We start from the raw sequence: 19,065 nt of genomic DNA, 5'->3' as shown, positions 1-19,065 counted from the left end.
CCCAAATTCTAGAACAGTTCAGAGGCCCAATTAGCCATCTAGAAGTCCACACTAAAATCTTTCCACCTGAAACAAGGTCTATTAAGCCATGTAACGGGTCATAGATGATGCCTGGTTACATGTAGGATTACATGGAAGCTGTCAAATGCCCTTACAAGGGAATTTTAAACTGCCTTGATTAACCATCCAGAAATACTATTGATACAAACAGTGCCAAAATGCTATTGTCAGCTCTCCAAGCAAACACAGAAAGCTTTTGTTCTTAATGCACAAAAATCGAAGTATAAACAGAACTGCACTTCTCATGCCCTAACTATAAATCAATACATTGGAGAAAATGGGAGTTTCGCCTGTAATGTACAACAGTTGCTTCCATGATGTTGAGATGTTCTGGGTGGTTGCATACTGGCCCAATTCAAAAGATACCACCACAAGGACTCCATGACATTCTGGTTCTTATATGGCTCAGATGATCCCTTCAAGTTAAAGTGCTTAGAAAAGTAAAAGAACAAGCCCCATGATATAAGGTCTCGTAGAACAAATTGTGTGGGACAAGAAATGCACTCAAGTTTAATACTAGAGTTTTGAAAAGTCTTGATCCATATAACCAACCCACTGAAACAGATGGAAATCATTGACTGATAAGAATGTTGTTGAAACCATTAACCTCAGACCTAACCCTACATTTTAACCTAAAATCTCATTGGATAATTGGAATATTGTTCCAGGACAAACAATGATGTTGTTGCTCCAGGAATATGTCCTTCTTGAGGAAATCACATTAAGCCGTGAATGTATTTGTGTGTGTGATGATTATTACTGCTTTGGAAATATGAACCCTTGTTTATTGTGCTATTAAAGTTTCTTTAAATTCTTTGTGCAAAGGAGAGAGGACAAGTGGGGGGAAAACAAACATCTGGTAGTTATTGTGATAGTCAGCATCGCTTCAGGAAATGGGCTGGTGTGTATTTTGCAAGAAGTCCAAACATTTGTGCCTGTGTGCCGTTCCAGCCCAAACGACAGGAAGTACTGTTTATAGCCTAAAGGGGAATCGTGGATATGAGCCCTTGCATCCCTCCTAATACCAACATGATAATAATAATCTTATCATAATCTTATGTCTGCGTCAGAGTTTTCCCACAGTTTCCGGTGAAGTCTCCAGGCAGCTAGTACCAAAATCTGGTCAACAGCCATAACTGCCAGTGACTGATGCACACAAACAACTCCTAGCTGAATAAGTTGCTAAATTACTGTCTGTGCTGTCCACAAAATTGTCACCACATGGAAATGTATGATCAAACACTTAATACACATTTAAATGTGAATGCACCATAGACCTCTCTCATTTATTTTTCTTTAAAGCTAATTACTATAGACTAATCCTAACCCTACCTCTAAAAAACAACAACTTAAAAAAAAAAAACAAAAAAAAAACCACATTATTTAAATATTAATTGTTTTCTTCAGATTTTGCAACTTTTCTGCAGACAAATTTGCCCCAAAACTATAGCCAATCACAGGGTTGTTTTTAAGCATATGGGGGCCCAAATCAAAGTCTTTCTTGGAGGCCCCCAGATCATAACATTCTCCCTTCCCACTCGGGCCACAAGGGGGCCCTATATCTGTCTTATTGAGCCATAAGAGATGCCTAAGTATTATGTGCAGCTTTTAGTATATCTATATTTAAAAATAAATTATATTATAAATACCGTAATTTCCGGACTATAAGCCGCAACTTTTTTCCCACGCTTTGAACCTCGCGGCTTATACAATGACGCGGCTAATATATGGCTTTTTCCCGCTTTCAAATTTTGTGCTGAAAAAAAAAAACATTCTGTGACGTGCTCAGTTTTTTGGCGGCGTGAAGCTTTCATTAGACCAATGAAATTGCCGAACGGGTTAAGGTCAAAACAACTTTTTTTGTTTACTGTTTAGATTAAATCGAAGGCTCAAACTTCCCATCATTCTGATTACGGTAGTAATTTTGTCACCCTCACCATGGCAAAGACATGGAGAAACGCATAGGATGCTGCTTTCAAGTTGAAGGCGATTGATCTGGCTGTTGAAAAGGAAATAGAGCTGCTGCACGGGAGCTTGGTCTTAATGAGTCGATGATAAGACGCTGGAAACAGCAGCGTGAGGAATTGACTCAGTGCAAAAAGACAACTAAATCTGAGGCTATTCAACTCCGACACCGAAGGAGATGACTTCAGTGGTTTCAGTGCACAGGACGAGGAAGATAGTGACCAATGACTTTCTTGGTAGGCTACTATTTACTGCAAATGTTTTATTACAAGCCGTGTGTGGCAGCGGGGGCGTGGTCAAGCGCCCGTACGGGAGAGAAAAGCTGTAAGGGCGCTCACACCTGCGCTAAATTATGTCTAACACCGGTGTCTAATTTCAAGTGCCCTGCTTCACGTGTCCTTCTTGGGAAAACTGTCACACGGGCACCAGTGGGACAGTTTTCAGCAGGGCACTTGACGTTCTAGGTAAGGCTTTTAATGGCCACAGCAATGTTTACAATCAATTTTATAAAGTTTCTCAATTCTTCTATGCGCCAACACTAGACTGACGTGTGTCACTCTCTCAGCTCTGTGGCTGCTGCCTTTTTATGCCGCTCTCCACATGCTTACTGAAATTAGACACCGGTGTTAGACATAATTTAGCTCAGGTGTAAGCGCCCTTACCGCTTTTCTCTCCCGGACGGGCCCTTGACCACGCCCCCGCTGCCACACTGTGTTTCGTTAAAGCCTATTTATTTTTGTTACAAGCCGTGTTTCGTTAAAGCCTGAGTAAAGTTCATTTGTTTCAATGTACCGGTAGGCACCTGCGGCTTATAGACAGGAGCGGCTTATTTATGTTCAAAATAATATTTTATTTAAAAATCAGTGGATGCGGCTTATATTCAGGTGCGCTCAATAGTCCGGAAATTACGGTAAACCTTGCTTTGTCGGGCCTCCTGGTGGCTCGGGGGCCCTAAGCGCCCACTTAAACTGCTTATAGCTAGCAAAGGCCCTGGCCGTGTATACACATGTTTGTTTTTCTATAATGGTGACGACTTTCTAAACCTACTAGAAAAGTTCATGTTTTTAGAATTTTTTTAATTGGTAATACTTTACAATAAGGTGTTTTTTATTAACAATAGTTAACTACATTATTTAACATGAACTAATAATAATCAATACTTTAAAAGCATTTATTAATCTTGGTTGATTAATGCTAATTAAAAAAAAAAAATATATATAAAAATTTGCATATGTTAACATTACATTAAGGATTAAGAACTAATATATACAAACAATAAACAATAGTATATTTATAAAATGCTGTAAAAAGTATTGCCCATTGTTAGGCCAAGATACCTAATGTGTAGGTATATCCCCCGGATGTCCCTAAAGTGAGGTTTTGTCAGATTTAACTTGAATATAGGGACAATTTAGTCCTACAACCATAGCTAAGTACAGTATGTACAAACACACACACTTTGTGTGCCAGAAATGGAACAGAATGGGGAACCTCACTAATGTCTCCAGTTTTCTCGGCATCTGGGTGTGTGCGAGTGTATGAAGGACAGTTTTATCAGCGGTCTCTCTGTGCATGTCTCTGGTAAAGTTGTTTGGGGGTAAAGTTGTTGCCCTGATGACCTCAAAGGTTTAGATCTGGACAGCTTGTGGTTGGCAGGCCTGCCCATTAATCATACTGACAGACGGCTGTTGACAACCAGTCTTTACCCGCAGTGGCAAAGACAACACCTGTTTGGATACTCGCGAAACACACATGCACGCACATACTGCGTTCTCTCAAAAAGGTTTTGCTTGTATTTATTCGTCCACAATTATGTCATTACATCCTTATTCAGGAAATGTGGTCAACTATATTAATCAAAATAACTATTAAAAAATGTATTGTTCAGCTTATTTTTTTGAAGCATAGTGCTCAGTCACATTTTACAACCTCATTTGATGGTGATAAGGTTGCATAATGCTAGTTTCGACATCAGTATAAAGACTAGATGAATGTAATAACACTGAATCAATTGGCTCCAATCCACATCTATGTACATGTCGTGAAAGATGTTAAGCTACTGTGCAGTTCACAAGAGAGGCCTTCGTTTCATTGACCTCTCGTGCCCATTCATGACCTGAAGGGTGAGGTGGGCCTTCAGGACCTCAGCTGTGACCATGAAGCAGGGGTTCTAAATTAATCCCTAAACCAACTGCCCAACAAGCACACAATGCTTTTTAAATCAAATCATCACAGTGAAAACGGAAGGTCAAGTTGGTCTTGCATTTGAGATACATTGTCTCATAGTGTGGGTCATCCAGGTACTTCAAGCATACAGAAAATGTGAATTCTGTGATGCATACTGCAAAACATTATTGAGCCCATACAGTGTCAAGAATACAAACTATATGATTCTTACCTCTTCTGTCCTGTCTGAGAGTCGCACTGGTCTCAGCAAAGCGAGCTTGATCCACATGATACCCCTGCTGTTGTAGAACTCGCTGATACAACTGAACCTCTGTATCTGTCGGAGCCTGTTGGCCTGTTAGAATAATGGCTTTTCCCGCACAGCTGCGTTTAGAATGTTGCACCTGAAAAATAGTGATGGAAAAAAGCATCAGAAACAGTACACTATGTTTAGCAACTAGATTATTCAATTTTCTGATGAAAATCCGAGCATTGCTTGCCCACGCTATACACTTCTGTAGGTTGATATGATGTTCTGGGTGGTCGTTAGGTAGTTGCTGTGGTTTTCTGGGTGAATGCTAGGTGGTTACTAGCCAGAGTCAAAAGTCTCTATGCTGTTTTGATCGCTAGAAATGGCTTTCAATAAAAGTGTTTGAGATTGTTTTCACCAATTGTATTATTCACCAGGTGAAAATTGTAAGTCTGATTGCTAAGAAACATACTAGCAGGTGAGAGATGGAGTGGTCATTAGTGCTAATCATTTCCTGCTGAGTTAAAGGTTTCAGCAACAGGAAAAAATTATCCAAAATGACAGAAAAAATCATTCTGTCCCTGGGACAGACTATTGTGTTCTCTTCAAGTGACCAATGAGTTGCTTCTTTTACAAAAGAACTGACGTCAAGCTGATCTGAACATTTTCATTGCACTCAGCAGAATATCATCAAAAACACTAATTGTAATCCATAGTGATTCTGCCACCAAGCGTTTTTCCACACTAAAATGACTCACAAAATCAGAAAGCAGAGGGGTAACAGTCTGTTTTTATCATACGCCATTTCTTAACCCACTGAAAACTGGATATGGACATACACATTCTACAGCAAGCCTCAAGGGGATAAAACCACAATCACACACTTTCACAAGGTAAAGTTACTCCATGAATCACATCCTAATCACTCTTTTACAATTGTTTTTGCTCATGCGGTACACCTGTTGTTATTTCTGTGAACTCCACGTAAAATCTGAGAGAGATCTCAGCAAAACAGTCTGCATGTGTGACACCCTCGCCAAAATGGAGTTGTTTGGAGTCTGCTAGTGTGGTGCAACCACCAGGTCGCTACCCAGAACACCCTAGCAACTGCATAGCAATCAGCTTCAAAAACACTCTGAACACTTTAGCAACTGCATCGCAACCACCCACCAACTGTTCTACTTTTCCTCTCACCTAAACATTTCTGCTAATTTTCCAATGTTCATTCAACTTATTCCATTCATAAATCTTATTCCACTCATAACTCTCTCTCTCGTTTTCTCTCTCCTACATCCCACAGTCTGTCTCTCCTCCTCTCTTTCACTTGCCCCTCTTGGAGACCTCAGGCAACAGATGCTAATCTAAAACATGCAATTACTGGACTGCATTCATTTCGCACTGTGTGTCTGTGGCCCAAGACATAAACATCATTACTTTATTACAGCGGTGCCTAAAACATGCCAGCGCTTCAAGCAAGCAATAACAACTAATAAGAAACATCTCAATAAGAGAGCAAGAAAATAAAAAGAAAGGAGGGAGAGAGAGAGAGAGAGAGAGAGAGAGAAACATACAAAACTCAAAAGAGCTGAAAGTGAAAATGATGGCTACATTTATTTTAATAGGTTCTGAATTTAAATCAGCAAAACAGAAATACATTAAACCCCTTCAGCGAAATTTTCCTTTAATTCTCACCTCATATCAACTGGGAATGGTAATACGCATTTATAAATATTAATTTTGTCTTGTGATGCGTGCAGGCATCTATGAACATATGATTAAATCATAGCTGAAATACTGTAAAGTTGAAAATGACGAAAAGCGAGGTTGATTTAAAACAGGTGGAAGCCAGACTTACTCAACGACTTTGATCTTTAATACAAATGTGTGAACTCAAACTTGACTAGCTTTATTTCTTAAGAGATTGTGCACAAGTATGTGAGAGACAGTGATGACTGTTTTGGTATGTGTGTAATTAAACACCAAGTGTTCAGACTAAAAATACTGCTACTATCTTTAAAGGTGCACTCAGTAAGAGTGGCTCTTTCTTGTCCCATCGGTCACAGTAGTACTTGTGGTTTTGGACTCTATACTGACACCTATCGTCCTGGATACTGGAAGTTTGTTTAGCAAATGCTGCCGCTTTACACCGAACATGTTTTATCTTTTGTTTTGTTGCTTTCAGTCTGTTTTATCCATCTCATAATAAACAAATCCCTACAATGGACATTCTTGTTTCCAATCCAAATTCATTTCAATGAGTTTTTGCACGGTAGACTGTGCAATCGTGGTTCACAAGCTCTCTCTATCACGCCGCTTATCCTTGAGAGCTGCAGGTAGTACCGGTTTGTTTCATGACTCCAGCAGGGACCTCTTCTGTTGACATTTTATCTTTGTACTTGCACTCATTCTGCTCAGACTGTCTGGTGGATCACACTCCTGTTTAATCAATACCATACCACCATCACATAATGTTGACTTGGGCTCAGTTGTTGTTTGTAGTAAGTATATTGCGTTCGTTATTTTATGGTTTGTCTGATTGATTTGTTTACACATACTTTTATGTTTGAGCACTGGCAGAAAGCGCTATATAAAGTAAACGCGTTATCATTTTTATCATTATTAGTGGTGGTAGCAACTCAGTAAATTGCATGACACAGGTTGTCATGTGTTGTCAACATGGCAGCGTCTATGAGGGGGTGGCCTGCTCCATGTAAAATTAAACGGCTTTAATTAGGTTACTGATATGACTAGAGTCTTCATCTCTAGTGAGTTGACATCATTTTCAACATATATATATAAAAAAATCCTATTCATGTTCTTTAAAGGCCATCCTCCTAAGACTGTACCCAAAGGGTCATGACCTTTAAGACACACATCACCAAATCACACGCGGACACATCCTACTGACAGAGAAACAATCACTCGGTTTAATTACATGTATTGTGCTCACATATACAGGAGGGTATTTGTATATACACACATAATGCAAGTGTTGTTTGTGTAATACAATTAAACTAATCTAAGCAGATACCAGCACCTGTACTTGCAGTCAAACAACTCAATTCTCACATGCCCACTGCCCCAACAAACACGACCACCCACCCACATACACACATGCAGCTGACCAAGACACAGACCAGACCACCCGGAGAGATGCTATGCAGAAAACTCTTACAAAACACTATAGCACAATGTGTAAAAAAAAAAAAACGTATATACCAAAGCAGTTCCATTGTATATTCATGCCATCAGATGGAAATGCTATGGTATACTGTGTATATATACATACACACACACACACACACACACACACACACACACACACACACATATACACACAATGGTAATGCATGGTTACCATAATTATTTTCAATGGTATTTACAGTATATGGCACTCCAGGGTGCCTCGAAGAATACAGTGGTATTACCATGGTACATGTCTAAAAACATGGTATTACCATGATGCATGTAGGAAAAAACGTGTATTACCAAGTTCAAAGATTTTGGCACGTTACCAAAACATTTAGTGTTCTGGTAAGGTCAGACTAAAATAATTTAGTTTGTGAGTGTTCAGAGAGTTGTGTCCACACCAAAATACAATTATCATCTCAGAAACCCTGCTCTGGTTACTTATGAGTCAAACATAACTGCCATAAATATAAGTCACTCTCTACATTCACATGCGTCAGAGGAAAGGCATTTTATCAAAGGGTATCATGGGCAATTGTATACTCAGAATAAGCCGCGTGTAATAGTTTACCACTATGCCATTGTAAAATAGGCTATGTGAACACTTCTGATCATGTTTCCATCATCTTCTGGGTAAAATCCAAGAAACTATGTTGTAAAAGTTTCTACAAAGAACATAATAGTCCTGTAATCCAGATTCGATATTTAACCTCAGTGTAAGGCACATCTGGGTCAGGTTAACTGAACAAGTCCTTCACTTCAAGAAAACGCTTTTGATGAGAGGAGCAGGGGGGAGAACAACAAAATGTGGGTTCTGTTAGTATTCAGCAGAGACCTCAAACCCTACTTGTCCATGCAAAGTGAATGGTTTACTTGGCCAAAGATTTGGCATTTCCAAGCATTTCCACTACAAACTTCTCCTTGTTTTTATTTTCTTTCTCCCCCTCCACAAATACCCCCACCTCTCTCTCTCTCTCTCTCTCTCTCTCTCGCTCTCTGCCTGCTACTCTGGATGATGGGTTCTGTTACCCCTGGCCCCATGTATAAGGTTCAGGGGTTAATCATGGCTGTCGCGAGGCACCCATCTATTTATCTTTTCTCAGGACATATTTGCACATAGTTACTTCATGTGTGTTGATTGATCGGGTTGCTATCTCATTGGGTATGCACATTCACCCTTGATCTCCAAAAAATAGAATTCTGTCCAATCTACCATTCACATACTCCTAATATATATATATATATATATATATATATATATAGTTCATGATGCTAATGCCAAGTAGTGAAATCTTTTTATTTGCTCATGTCATCTTGGACTCACAGCGACACCTAGTGGTGTGGATGCAGCATCATTCAAAATAAATAGTTTTCAGTTACAGATGCCATTGTAAAAATGCACTATTCACAATCAGCCATGATTAATTGAATCGAAGAATGAGTGTCCAATAACAAAACGATTACTGAGATTAATTAAGTGATATTCATCTGGTCATGTGATTCAAAAATGGCAGATTGCTATCTGTCTCGAATGCATCATGGAGAGCCTTTACACAGCTATTCGATCAGAATCACGCATGAAGTTACCAAATCTAAATAGAGACTTTTGAGGCAAACCACATCGAACACACACACATACAAACTGATATCATACCAAACACACCTCTCTGCCACATCTAGACCCTCCATAACAATGTGACGCAGAGAGAACGAAAGCAGTTCACGCTGCTTGCTGACCTTCCAAACTTGTCTTCGCCCCAAGCAGCAGACAACAAACTCTCGGTATACTTGAACTGCATTAGAATGCACGCATAAACTAAGTGTCTTTAGCAAGCATTCAGCCCTGAAAGTGATTGAGTGCAGTTGTTCGTGCAAACAGCAAGCCTAATATAGACTACAGTATGCATAGCATGTGCTAGACAGCAGGGTACCCTGTCTCCTGAGAGCATTGCGACTGCAGAGGTTCATTTTTACATGTCTTTTATACTGTGTGTCATATATTATATTGTGCTGTGATTGTGGTGTAATTCATTTAGAAGTTTAATACTTAGGGTTAGGATTTTGTTCAAATTCCTGAGATCCCCCAGGTAGGAGTAATAGTTATAGTGATGCTAGCATTAGCAACAAACTTTAATAAAGAAATTCCTTGAATGTTGCCACACTTCAATGTAGATTATGTGATATTAGTACCGAGACAGTTTAGCATGGTCTTAAAATTAATGGGCGAAATTGGAAAGCCCAATGGCCTAACTTACCTTACTGGTAAAAGTGCCATATTTCTGATTTGAAATATGTTCTTTGCTCGTAATCTTGAATAAATGCTATGGAGATTTCAGTCTTACCCCATTCAAGTAGATATAAGCTATACATTTATGCTGCTTGTAGCTGCACAGCCAGCTGAGAAACATTCCAAAGATGGCCGCTGAGTTGATTGACATGCCTTGAAAGGGACTTTGAATTGGCATGTGATATAAAAGAACATTTTAAAAGGCTGATAAAGTGTAATGTCTAAGCACTGCATAGTGAGGTTCATCTTAGACCGACACATTGGCAGTCACTGCAATTGTTCGCATTACTAAAAGTATGTGCGCGTGTTTATGTGTGTGTAAACTCATCAGCTGAGACTGGATCAGCACCAGACAGACTCCAGTCCAGACAAGTGACTTCGTTAACATGAATGTGCTTCTCCTATTTGTCTCCTGGGGCAATGAGACGCCATTGGTTTGTGGGATGGTATAACCATTTTTCTTCAAATGAATGTTATGAATTTTGAATAGATATATGTTATGCAACACTACATTAAGATAATCCACCAAAGAAACATTATGGTTATTATGCGGTTCACTCTGGCTGCTGTGCATATATATATATATAATATTATTCCTTTTAATAGCTAACAATAACACAGAATCCTTAAAGATATAGTTCACCCCAAAATTAAAATTGTCATAATTTACCCTCGATTTCGTTCCAAACCTATATGACTTTTAATTTTTTTATGGAGCACAAAAGGACAGCAGAATGTTCAAGCTGTTCTCATCCAAAACATTTAAGAGGATGGTGACCAGGGGCTGTCAATCTCCAAAAAGGAAAAACTAAGCAACATAAATGCCACAAAAGAAGTTGTTTCAACTTGTGCGCTTTACTGCAAAATTCTTAAGTCAGATGATAAGTTTGAGTGATAAGCAAACTGAAATGTAAGTTGTTATGCAGTGAAAATCTTGCTTGGCGGCCGTGGTCAAGAGGTCGACCGATATATTGGATTTACCGATTAATCGGTCGATAGATGTGTTGTTTAACTATCTGAACTCCAATAGTTCCCAATAGATTTTTGGTTTAATTTCTCCATGGCCGGCACTGGAGTTTTCTACAGTCTGAACTCCTTGGTTCAACAATATAAATGGCACATTCTAGAGGTTAAATAAAACAATCACTGACAAAACATGGAGTTTGATGTGCACCATGACTAGGCTATTTATAAAGACATATGCTTCATATTCAGGTTTAAATCATTGACGGAGAAAAGCCAAGATATGTATACAATGCTAGTTATTATTATTATTGTCACTGCACAATAAATCAGACAACCAGAGGTGGTTTGTTAATACATTTGTTTATAACTAATCGCTGCACTAGAGAACTGCAATGCTGACTGGGTGGAGAGGATGGGCAAATGGAAATTAGCTGTTCGAATGGTTAGAACAATGTTCCAAAGTCAAGGATGGAAACTGCTTATCGTTCCACTTAATACGCTGTTTTAAATAAATCTGTGCATATCCGTTGAGTTTTTTTTTTCCGGGATAGAGATGCATCTAATTTGTTCCAGTCAGATTATAAACATGAGCACTCCAAAGAGGTTTTGTTTCAAAGTGAATTTATAAATTACTTATCAGTTATAAATCAATCATTAATGGCAACTTTTTATGAATACATTTGTTTGCTTCAGAAGTCAAAGTGTGAGCTCGGTGTGAATGCACATGCACAGGAACAGTTTTATAGATTTTTGACTATAAAGTTGGTTTACATTTTTTTCTCCGTTCTGACAAAATTAACTTCCATCTGAACTTCCTAAATTTATGATGTAGATGGGTAAAACTATTAAGAGCATGGTAAAATATATCCTTCTGAAATAATTGTGATATTCATGAGATGGCACATTGTTTTATAATACAATGTGTGTTCATGTTATGGCACATGGATATATAAAATAGACAACACTATTCTAAAATTACCTTAAAAAGACAATATTTTAGTAGATTTTTTCTATCCCCATTTCTCCCTAACTTTCTTGTACATTTACAGGTTTAAAATGACAATAAAACAGAATAATAAATACTGTCAGTATTGATGAAGCATATAGTCACTATTTGGCTTTGTAAGCAGTGTGGGAGAAATGTATTAATGTATCGTCATGGAAAGTAATACTAAGGCTATTGTACATTGAGTGTAAAGTTTTTATTCAACTTATACATTTTAAAAACTATCGGCTGAATAATCGGCTATCGGCCTGTTTACCACACTATTGGTCAATCTCTATCTGGTCATCATTCACTTTCATTGTATGTAAAAGAACAGCTTGAATATTCTTCTATAAATTACTCCTTTTATGTTCCACAGAATTGCAAACAGGTTTCGAAAGGCATGAGGGTGAGTAAATGATGGGAGAATTTTTTGAGGTGAACTTTTAATTTAACACTGTGGTATATATAGCCAATTCACAAGCAAATTCCTTGTTTCCTGCTACACAAACTTTGATACCTATGCGTTTGACTATTTATACTGCAGCCCCAGACACTGTATGGGATAGTATGGTCCTAAAACACATCAGAAGGTTCCCAAAGATTGTGTGAACACACATACACGGCTTACTAACTGCTGATTGAGGACAGCTGTCATAGTTGTCATTGTACACTTCCTGTTCAGAGTTAGTTAGTGTAGGATTATCAGAAGCACACTGCCACAACCACAGCTTAATCGTAAACCTCTCAAACCTTTCATTGCTTTCTTGCCCTTTTCTTCTGCCTCATTGACCTTAAAATCGGGTTTTCAATCTTTTGCTCTCTCTCACCAACACCAGTACACACCCTGTATATGTATTGTACTTATATTGTTTTGTAAACTGTATATTTATTTTTACTGGTTTATTTGACATGGACAATACTGAATATTGTTGCTTCATAGGTTTAAGCAGCAGATGCTCTGTACGCAGGCTTCTGGCTAGCTAATTTGCAGCACCTGTCCCTGGTTATACTTTAAGTTATAAAAGAAAACAAACAAACAACAAGCAAGAAACAGGGGGCCTGGGTATCTCAGCGAGTAAAGATGCTGACTACCAACCCTGGAGTCGCAAGTTCGAATCCAGGGCGTGTTGAGTGACTCCAGCAAGGTCTCCAAAGCAACCAAATTGGCCCGGTTGCTAGGGAGGGTACAGTCAAAAGGGGTAACCTCCTCGTGGTCACTATAATGTGGTTCGCTCTCAGTGGGGCGCATGGCGAGTTGTGCGTGGATGCCGTGGAGAATAGCATGAAGCCTCCACGTGATAAGATGCGCGGACTGACTGTCTCAGACGCGGAGGCAACTGAGATTCATCCACCACCATTCGAGTCACTACGCCACCACGAGGACTAACTGTGCACTGGGAATTAAGCATTCCAAATTGGGGAGAAAAATTATTTAAGGAAATAAAAAACATATATAGAATATGTAATAGACAATATAGAGACTATACATCCAATGTTCACAAAACTGATTTAGTCTAAGCCAGTTTTTTTTGCAATGGAAAACAGAAAATGTACAATTCGTATACACAATTGTCAGGACATTACTGATCTAAAAAACAGCATCACTATTTTAAAAAATATTTTTTTTATCAAATCGAGACAGACCCTATTTCCAGCAGCCATCATTCCAACATCTTATCCTTGAGTAATCATGTTAAATTGCTAGTTTGGTACTAGAAAATAATTTGCCATTATATTAAACACAGTTGAAAGATATTTGGTTCATTAAATGAAGCTTAACATTGTCTTGATGTTTGTTTTTGAGTTGCCACAGTATGTAATAGACTGGTGTGTCTTAAGGTCAATAGGTCAAAAACAGCTTTCTCTAGAAAAGAGTCAATCATTGTTTTGAGGAATGAAGGCTATACAACGCTTGAAATTGGCAAAAAAAAAATATATAATAATAATAATAATTATATATATATACATATATAATACAAAAGGTGTACACTACAGTCTTCAAAGACAAAGGACAACAGTCTCTAACAAGGACAGAAAGAGGATTGGAAGTCCAGATGTACAACTAAACAAGAGGATAAGTACATCAGAGTCTCTAGTTTGAGAAATAGACGCCTCACATGTCCTCAGCTGACAGCTTCTTTGAATTCTACCTGCTCAACACCAGTTTCATGTACAACAGTAAAGAGAAGACTCAGGGGTGCAGGCCTTATGGGAAGAATTGCAAAGAAAAGGCCACTTTTGAAACAGAAAAACAACAATAAAAGGTTAGAGTGGACAAAGAAACACAGACATTGGACAGATAATGAGGTAATGGGAACAGATAATGGGAAAACAATGTTATGGATCTTAACCCCATTGAGCTTTTGTGGGATCAGTTAGACTGTAAGGTGTGTGAGAAGTGCCCGACAAGACAGTCACATCTATGACAAGTGCTGCAGGAAGTGTGGTGTGAAATGTCATCTGAGTATCTGGACAATCTGACAGAATGCCAAGGATCTGTAAAGCTGTCAATGCTGCACATGGATGATTTTTTATGAAAACTCTCAAGTAGTTTAAGAAGTTCTGAAATTGTTATTTTTTTTAAATTGTAATTGTAATTTTTATGTTATCAATGTCCTGACTATATATTGTGATCAGTTAAATGCCACTTTGGTGAATAAAAGTACCAATGTCTTTCCAGAAGTGCAAAATCTGTACATTATTCTAAACTTTTGGCCACCAGTGAATTTTGTGTTTATGTTATATCATGAGTACTTGCCCTGGCATTTTTACTGTGTACTTTGGAGCAAACCATTAAGTCACGTTCCCATAAGTCCCTATCAAATCTGATTCGGTCTCATTTTTTGCCCCTTTATATTTTCTTCTTAAAGAGATGGTTCACCTAAATATGAAAATGCTCTCATCATTTACTCATCCTCATGTTGTGCCAAACCTGAATGGCTTTCTTCTGTGAAACACAAAACTAAACTTTAGGCACAATGTTAGCCTCAGCCACCATTATTCATTCAATCTTTTTTCCATTCAATGAAAGTGACTGAGGCTAACATTGTGCAAATATTTCCTTTTGTGTTACACAGAAGAAAGTCATATGGGTTTGGAACAACATGAGGGTGAGTAAATTATGACAATTGTAACTTTTTTGGGGTGAACTATCCCTTTAAGGGCTCTTTCTCGTGCCCCACTACCCCTCGAACAAATGTCATAAATAAATCAATGGCTAGGCATCTAGCATGACAGGAGTCTTTATTGATGGTATCTCCCCTTAGATCCTACTATAATTCTTCCCTGCTGATGCCAATCATCCCAGCTCTCCAACGAAAGCATGTGTGCACTCATAAATAACTCCTCCTTCATGTGGTCTCTTAGACCTGTGGATGTCCAGCCTTGAGTTTCTCCTCCTAAAATACCCCCACAAAGACACCCATCATAAATAAACAAAACTGGCTGGCTATTTTAAACCACAGGTTTCATGCTGAACAGGGGGAAGACAAATATCCCAACACACCAACCTTGCCTCAAATCAGAAGAACATGCAAATGCATAAACAAAGTCATTATACAACATCAGTACATCAACAATAAATGATCTATAGGCCTATCCACTGTGTTTAACAAAGGCTATAGCACTAATAAAATAATGTTATAAATATTATAAATAAATTAAACAATTAATAAAAACTAAGTTTGATTATTAGAGACAGTCGTTTTCAAGCATATATCTAAAAAGGTGTTGCATAATATTTACAAAACTATTCATCTGTGATGCTTCTAGAAGAGATTTTAGTCTCTCTGGGTTCTTCAGTAGTACTTTATAATAATGTCTGATTATTAGACTATCATTATTAATGTGTTCATCATTTTTTGATTAACATTTAATTAATTTATTCAAATATATATAAAAATCTAATACATAAAATACACTGTATTGTGTCTTTATATTAATGCAAAATATTAAAAATACACTAAATTATATATGTTAATAAATGCATTTATCAATACTTGTTTTATAATATTACTGGGGGAATGATGGCAGTTTTCAAACGCACAGGAAAGTGCCATACTTACAAAGCTATCAGTCTGTGATGCTTCCAGAAGAGATATGAGCTTCTCTGGGTGCTTGAGCAGTAGTTTATAATCAGACACCACTGATTTGTTCCTTTGGTCCCGCTGACTGGACTTGAACTCGTTGCTGTCACGGTCAATAGTCAAGGTGTGGTAAAAGAGCCCCAGCGCAATCCCCAGCAGCAGAAGGGGACCCGTGCAACATCTCCGGCGGAGCGTCCAGATCCCACGGAAAAGCATTCCCACAACTGCACAAATATTCCCGGACTGAGTCAAGAGACATACCATTGGGAATGTGCCCGCATCATCCCTGTACGGATCACGACGCGTCGTGCAACGCGAACTTCGGGAATCCAATGCGCCCTTTAAAAGCGCACATATGAGAAACACAACTTCGTGACAGGGTCATTGCAAAACTTGAGTCCTTTAAACCTAACGCATCTTCTGAAGCGGTCTCCCAATATGACTAATTCGACGTGCGTCAGAGCTGGTCGTATCCTCTCAATGTAGCGGTCTGTGACCAAACAGAGTGAAAAGTTTCTCTAAAGGCTCCTTTCTTGTCTCAAAGATGCCGAGTCCCTCGGTTGATTAAAAACACTCCCGAGTGGAGGTGCCTCATGACTGAGATTGATGACACGCCTCCTTCACACAGCGCCGCGCAGTCAGAAAGCGTCTGCCTCCCTTTACCAAACCGCTTCAAAGCTGTGTCTCTCATACTAAGGGGGGCGTTCACTACACGCCGTAAAAGAACTAGACGCCGTGCCACGAATAGAGCGGAAAGCAGGAGTCTCGAGACTTGTTTTTTTTTTTTTACCGTTGAAGTTCTTGTTAACTTGCCACGTCGTGTAAAAACGGTACCATGCTCATGTATGTTAAAGCAAGAAGAAAGGAATGTGTTTTCTTGATTTCATGGTAACTTTGTACACCTGGTTTGCGTTAATACGGAGAGGAGCGAAAAGGAAGCTAAACAAAAGTCCCCTTCACGGATGGAGTCTGGATTACACAGGCATACAAATATCCAGCTGCTGCTCTTTGAAAATAAAGGAAAAGTTGTTCAAGTAGTAATTTAAAGACTCTTAAAAAGCGGATACTGGGGATGACAGCAAATTGAAATTATTCTTTTTGAAGATCCTGAAAGTGCATTTTAGATGAAAAAATGCAAATTCATAATCATAACAGTTCTGACAGGGGTTCCAAAACTAGAATGACATTTAATTAGCTTAGGACATTGTGTCTAGAATTGGCATGTCCGATTTGTTGTAACAGTGGCAGTGAAATTGTTCATATTTTCACCATTTCTCTGTAGAAATGAAAATAGTTGGGAGGACACTACCTTTTCTTGTATTTTCTACAATATAAATTGTAGATTTGAAATTGGTCTGTAATTCTCCAAGATCAAGCTGTGGCTTCTTAATAAGCAGTTTGATAACCGCCATTTTAAAGGTTCTTGCAACATGTCCTAAGGATAGCGAGGAGTTAATAATATTAAGAGGTTCTGAGATTAAAGGGAATACCTCTTTTAAGAGCTCAGTTGGTATTGGATCTAACATACATGTTGTGGCTTTTAATTTTTTTATACGTTTTGTTAGCTCTTCACTTCAGTCTATTATGATGGACTTCAGAGGATGAACTGATGCCAACTCCAACCATAAGACAAGGGATACTCCATATGCCATTGTCTGAACCTTGGATTTAGGATGGACCACACCAAACCTCACCGAAATTACCGGCCAGGTTGAACTGGTTTCGCATCCCTGATCTCTGCCTGTATCACCTCAGTCTAATGATGGACTACACTCTTGAAATGGAATGCATAGACTAACAATTGCCAACAAAAGCCTTCATTAGCCAATTAACAAGGACAATTACATCCAGGATGAACTTCAAAGACATGAATCACTAATCTTACAGTACATAAAAAAAAAAATTTCAACACTGGACTTTAACTTACTTTGTTTACAAATATTGGCATTATATTCATGTTGTTTAGCCAAAGGGGTACTGGCCCCCACAGTGAGTCTGGTTTCTCCCAAGGTTATTTTTCTCCATTATACAACATCTTATGGAGTTTGGTGTTCCTTGCCACAGTCACCTTCAGCTTGCTCACTGGGGTTCTGAATAGAATTCTTAAATTTGTATACACAATTTACAATCGTATTTAATCGTACTACACAATGATGACTTAAGACTTTATAGATATTAGTTAAATTTTTTGTTAATACATGATTTCCTGTAAAGCTGCTTTGAAATTATGTTTTGTGAAAAGCGCTATATGACTAAACATGACATGACAAGTGGGCAAGACACAACGGCCATAGACCTCCACCTAAGGGGATGTTCGCACTAACGTTTTTGAACACATAACATTTACCTTTTGTTTTTCACACACTAGACAAAGGTCTATATTTCACCACGATTTTTTCAAAAGGGTGGCCAGGCAGGGGCAAGCGATCAGTCTGTGTGGGGGGAGGGGGTGGATACAGTGACACCCTGGGACAGAGATGTTTGGCGACCTTGGTGTGCGCATGTTAAGTTTGTACATTTGTACAGAGATGATTTCACCTCTTAAGAACTAAATTGTGCCAAAAATGACCAAAAAAATTACTAACACAGCAATTGCGAGTAAGGTGGCCAGGCTTCGGCCCATGGTGGACACTGCCACCCCCTAGCCCGCAACTGGCAGGAGGGCTGTTTTTTTTAGATGCAATGTAAAGTTACAGAGAACTTCAACCTTTAAAACGCATCTCGAAACGTTGGCTTTCTGTTTAACTTTAGTTTTCGCGCTGAATCTATCCTTTTGTTTAGCACAAGAATGCGATCAGCTTGAAGGCTTCATCAGTGTTTGGCACCATTCCAAAATTGAAATGCTCAGTTTTAGCATTCAAATGTGCATTTTTTCTTAAGTTACATGCTTTTAAATTTTTTTATTTGAAAGCACCTAAAAGTAATTTTATCCCGCTTGCAGTTTTTGCTCTCTGTTACAGTGCGAGAAACCACTCCGAAAGATTCGTTTTTTTCAGTCAGTGATCTTTTGATTAGAAAGTAATCAGTGAACCAATCATTATCATCCACACAGCCAATCAGATCAGAAGCTATGGTACCTACCATTTCCGTTTCGACTGACTTGCCGTTG

The 19,065-nt window shown here is 38.6% G+C and overlaps 1 protein-coding gene across 3 annotated transcripts in view; it reads right to left on the bottom strand.

Annotated features, from left to right (window-relative positions):
- LOC127639062 (cadherin-like and PC-esterase domain-containing protein 1) overlaps positions 1 to 16,756 on the bottom strand; it is a 68,184-nt gene extending 51,428 nt beyond the window's left edge. Inside the window, exons 1-2 of one of the 3 annotated variants that reach the window (XM_052120899.1) lie at positions 15,936 to 16,756; positions 4,424 to 4,595 (exon numbers count right to left, since the gene is read on the bottom strand). In XM_052120899.1, coding sequence (XP_051976859.1) covers positions 4,424 to 4,595; positions 15,936 to 16,220 — 457 coding nt within the window. In that variant the 5' untranslated portion in view covers positions 16,221 to 16,756. The remainder of the gene's footprint in view (positions 1 to 4,423; positions 4,596 to 15,935) is intronic. The other 2 variants (XM_052120898.1, XM_052120897.1) reach the window with 2 other exon arrangements.
- Positions 16,757 to 19,065: the final 2,309 nt, after the last annotated feature.

This window comes from Xyrauchen texanus, chromosome 47, assembly GCF_025860055.1.
Source record: "Xyrauchen texanus isolate HMW12.3.18 chromosome 47, RBS_HiC_50CHRs, whole genome shotgun sequence".
Taxonomy (NCBI): domain Eukaryota; kingdom Metazoa; phylum Chordata; class Actinopteri; order Cypriniformes; family Catostomidae; genus Xyrauchen; species Xyrauchen texanus.
The sequence above is the reverse complement of the archived record's forward strand: the minus strand, read 5'-3'. Positions and strand labels throughout refer to the sequence as shown.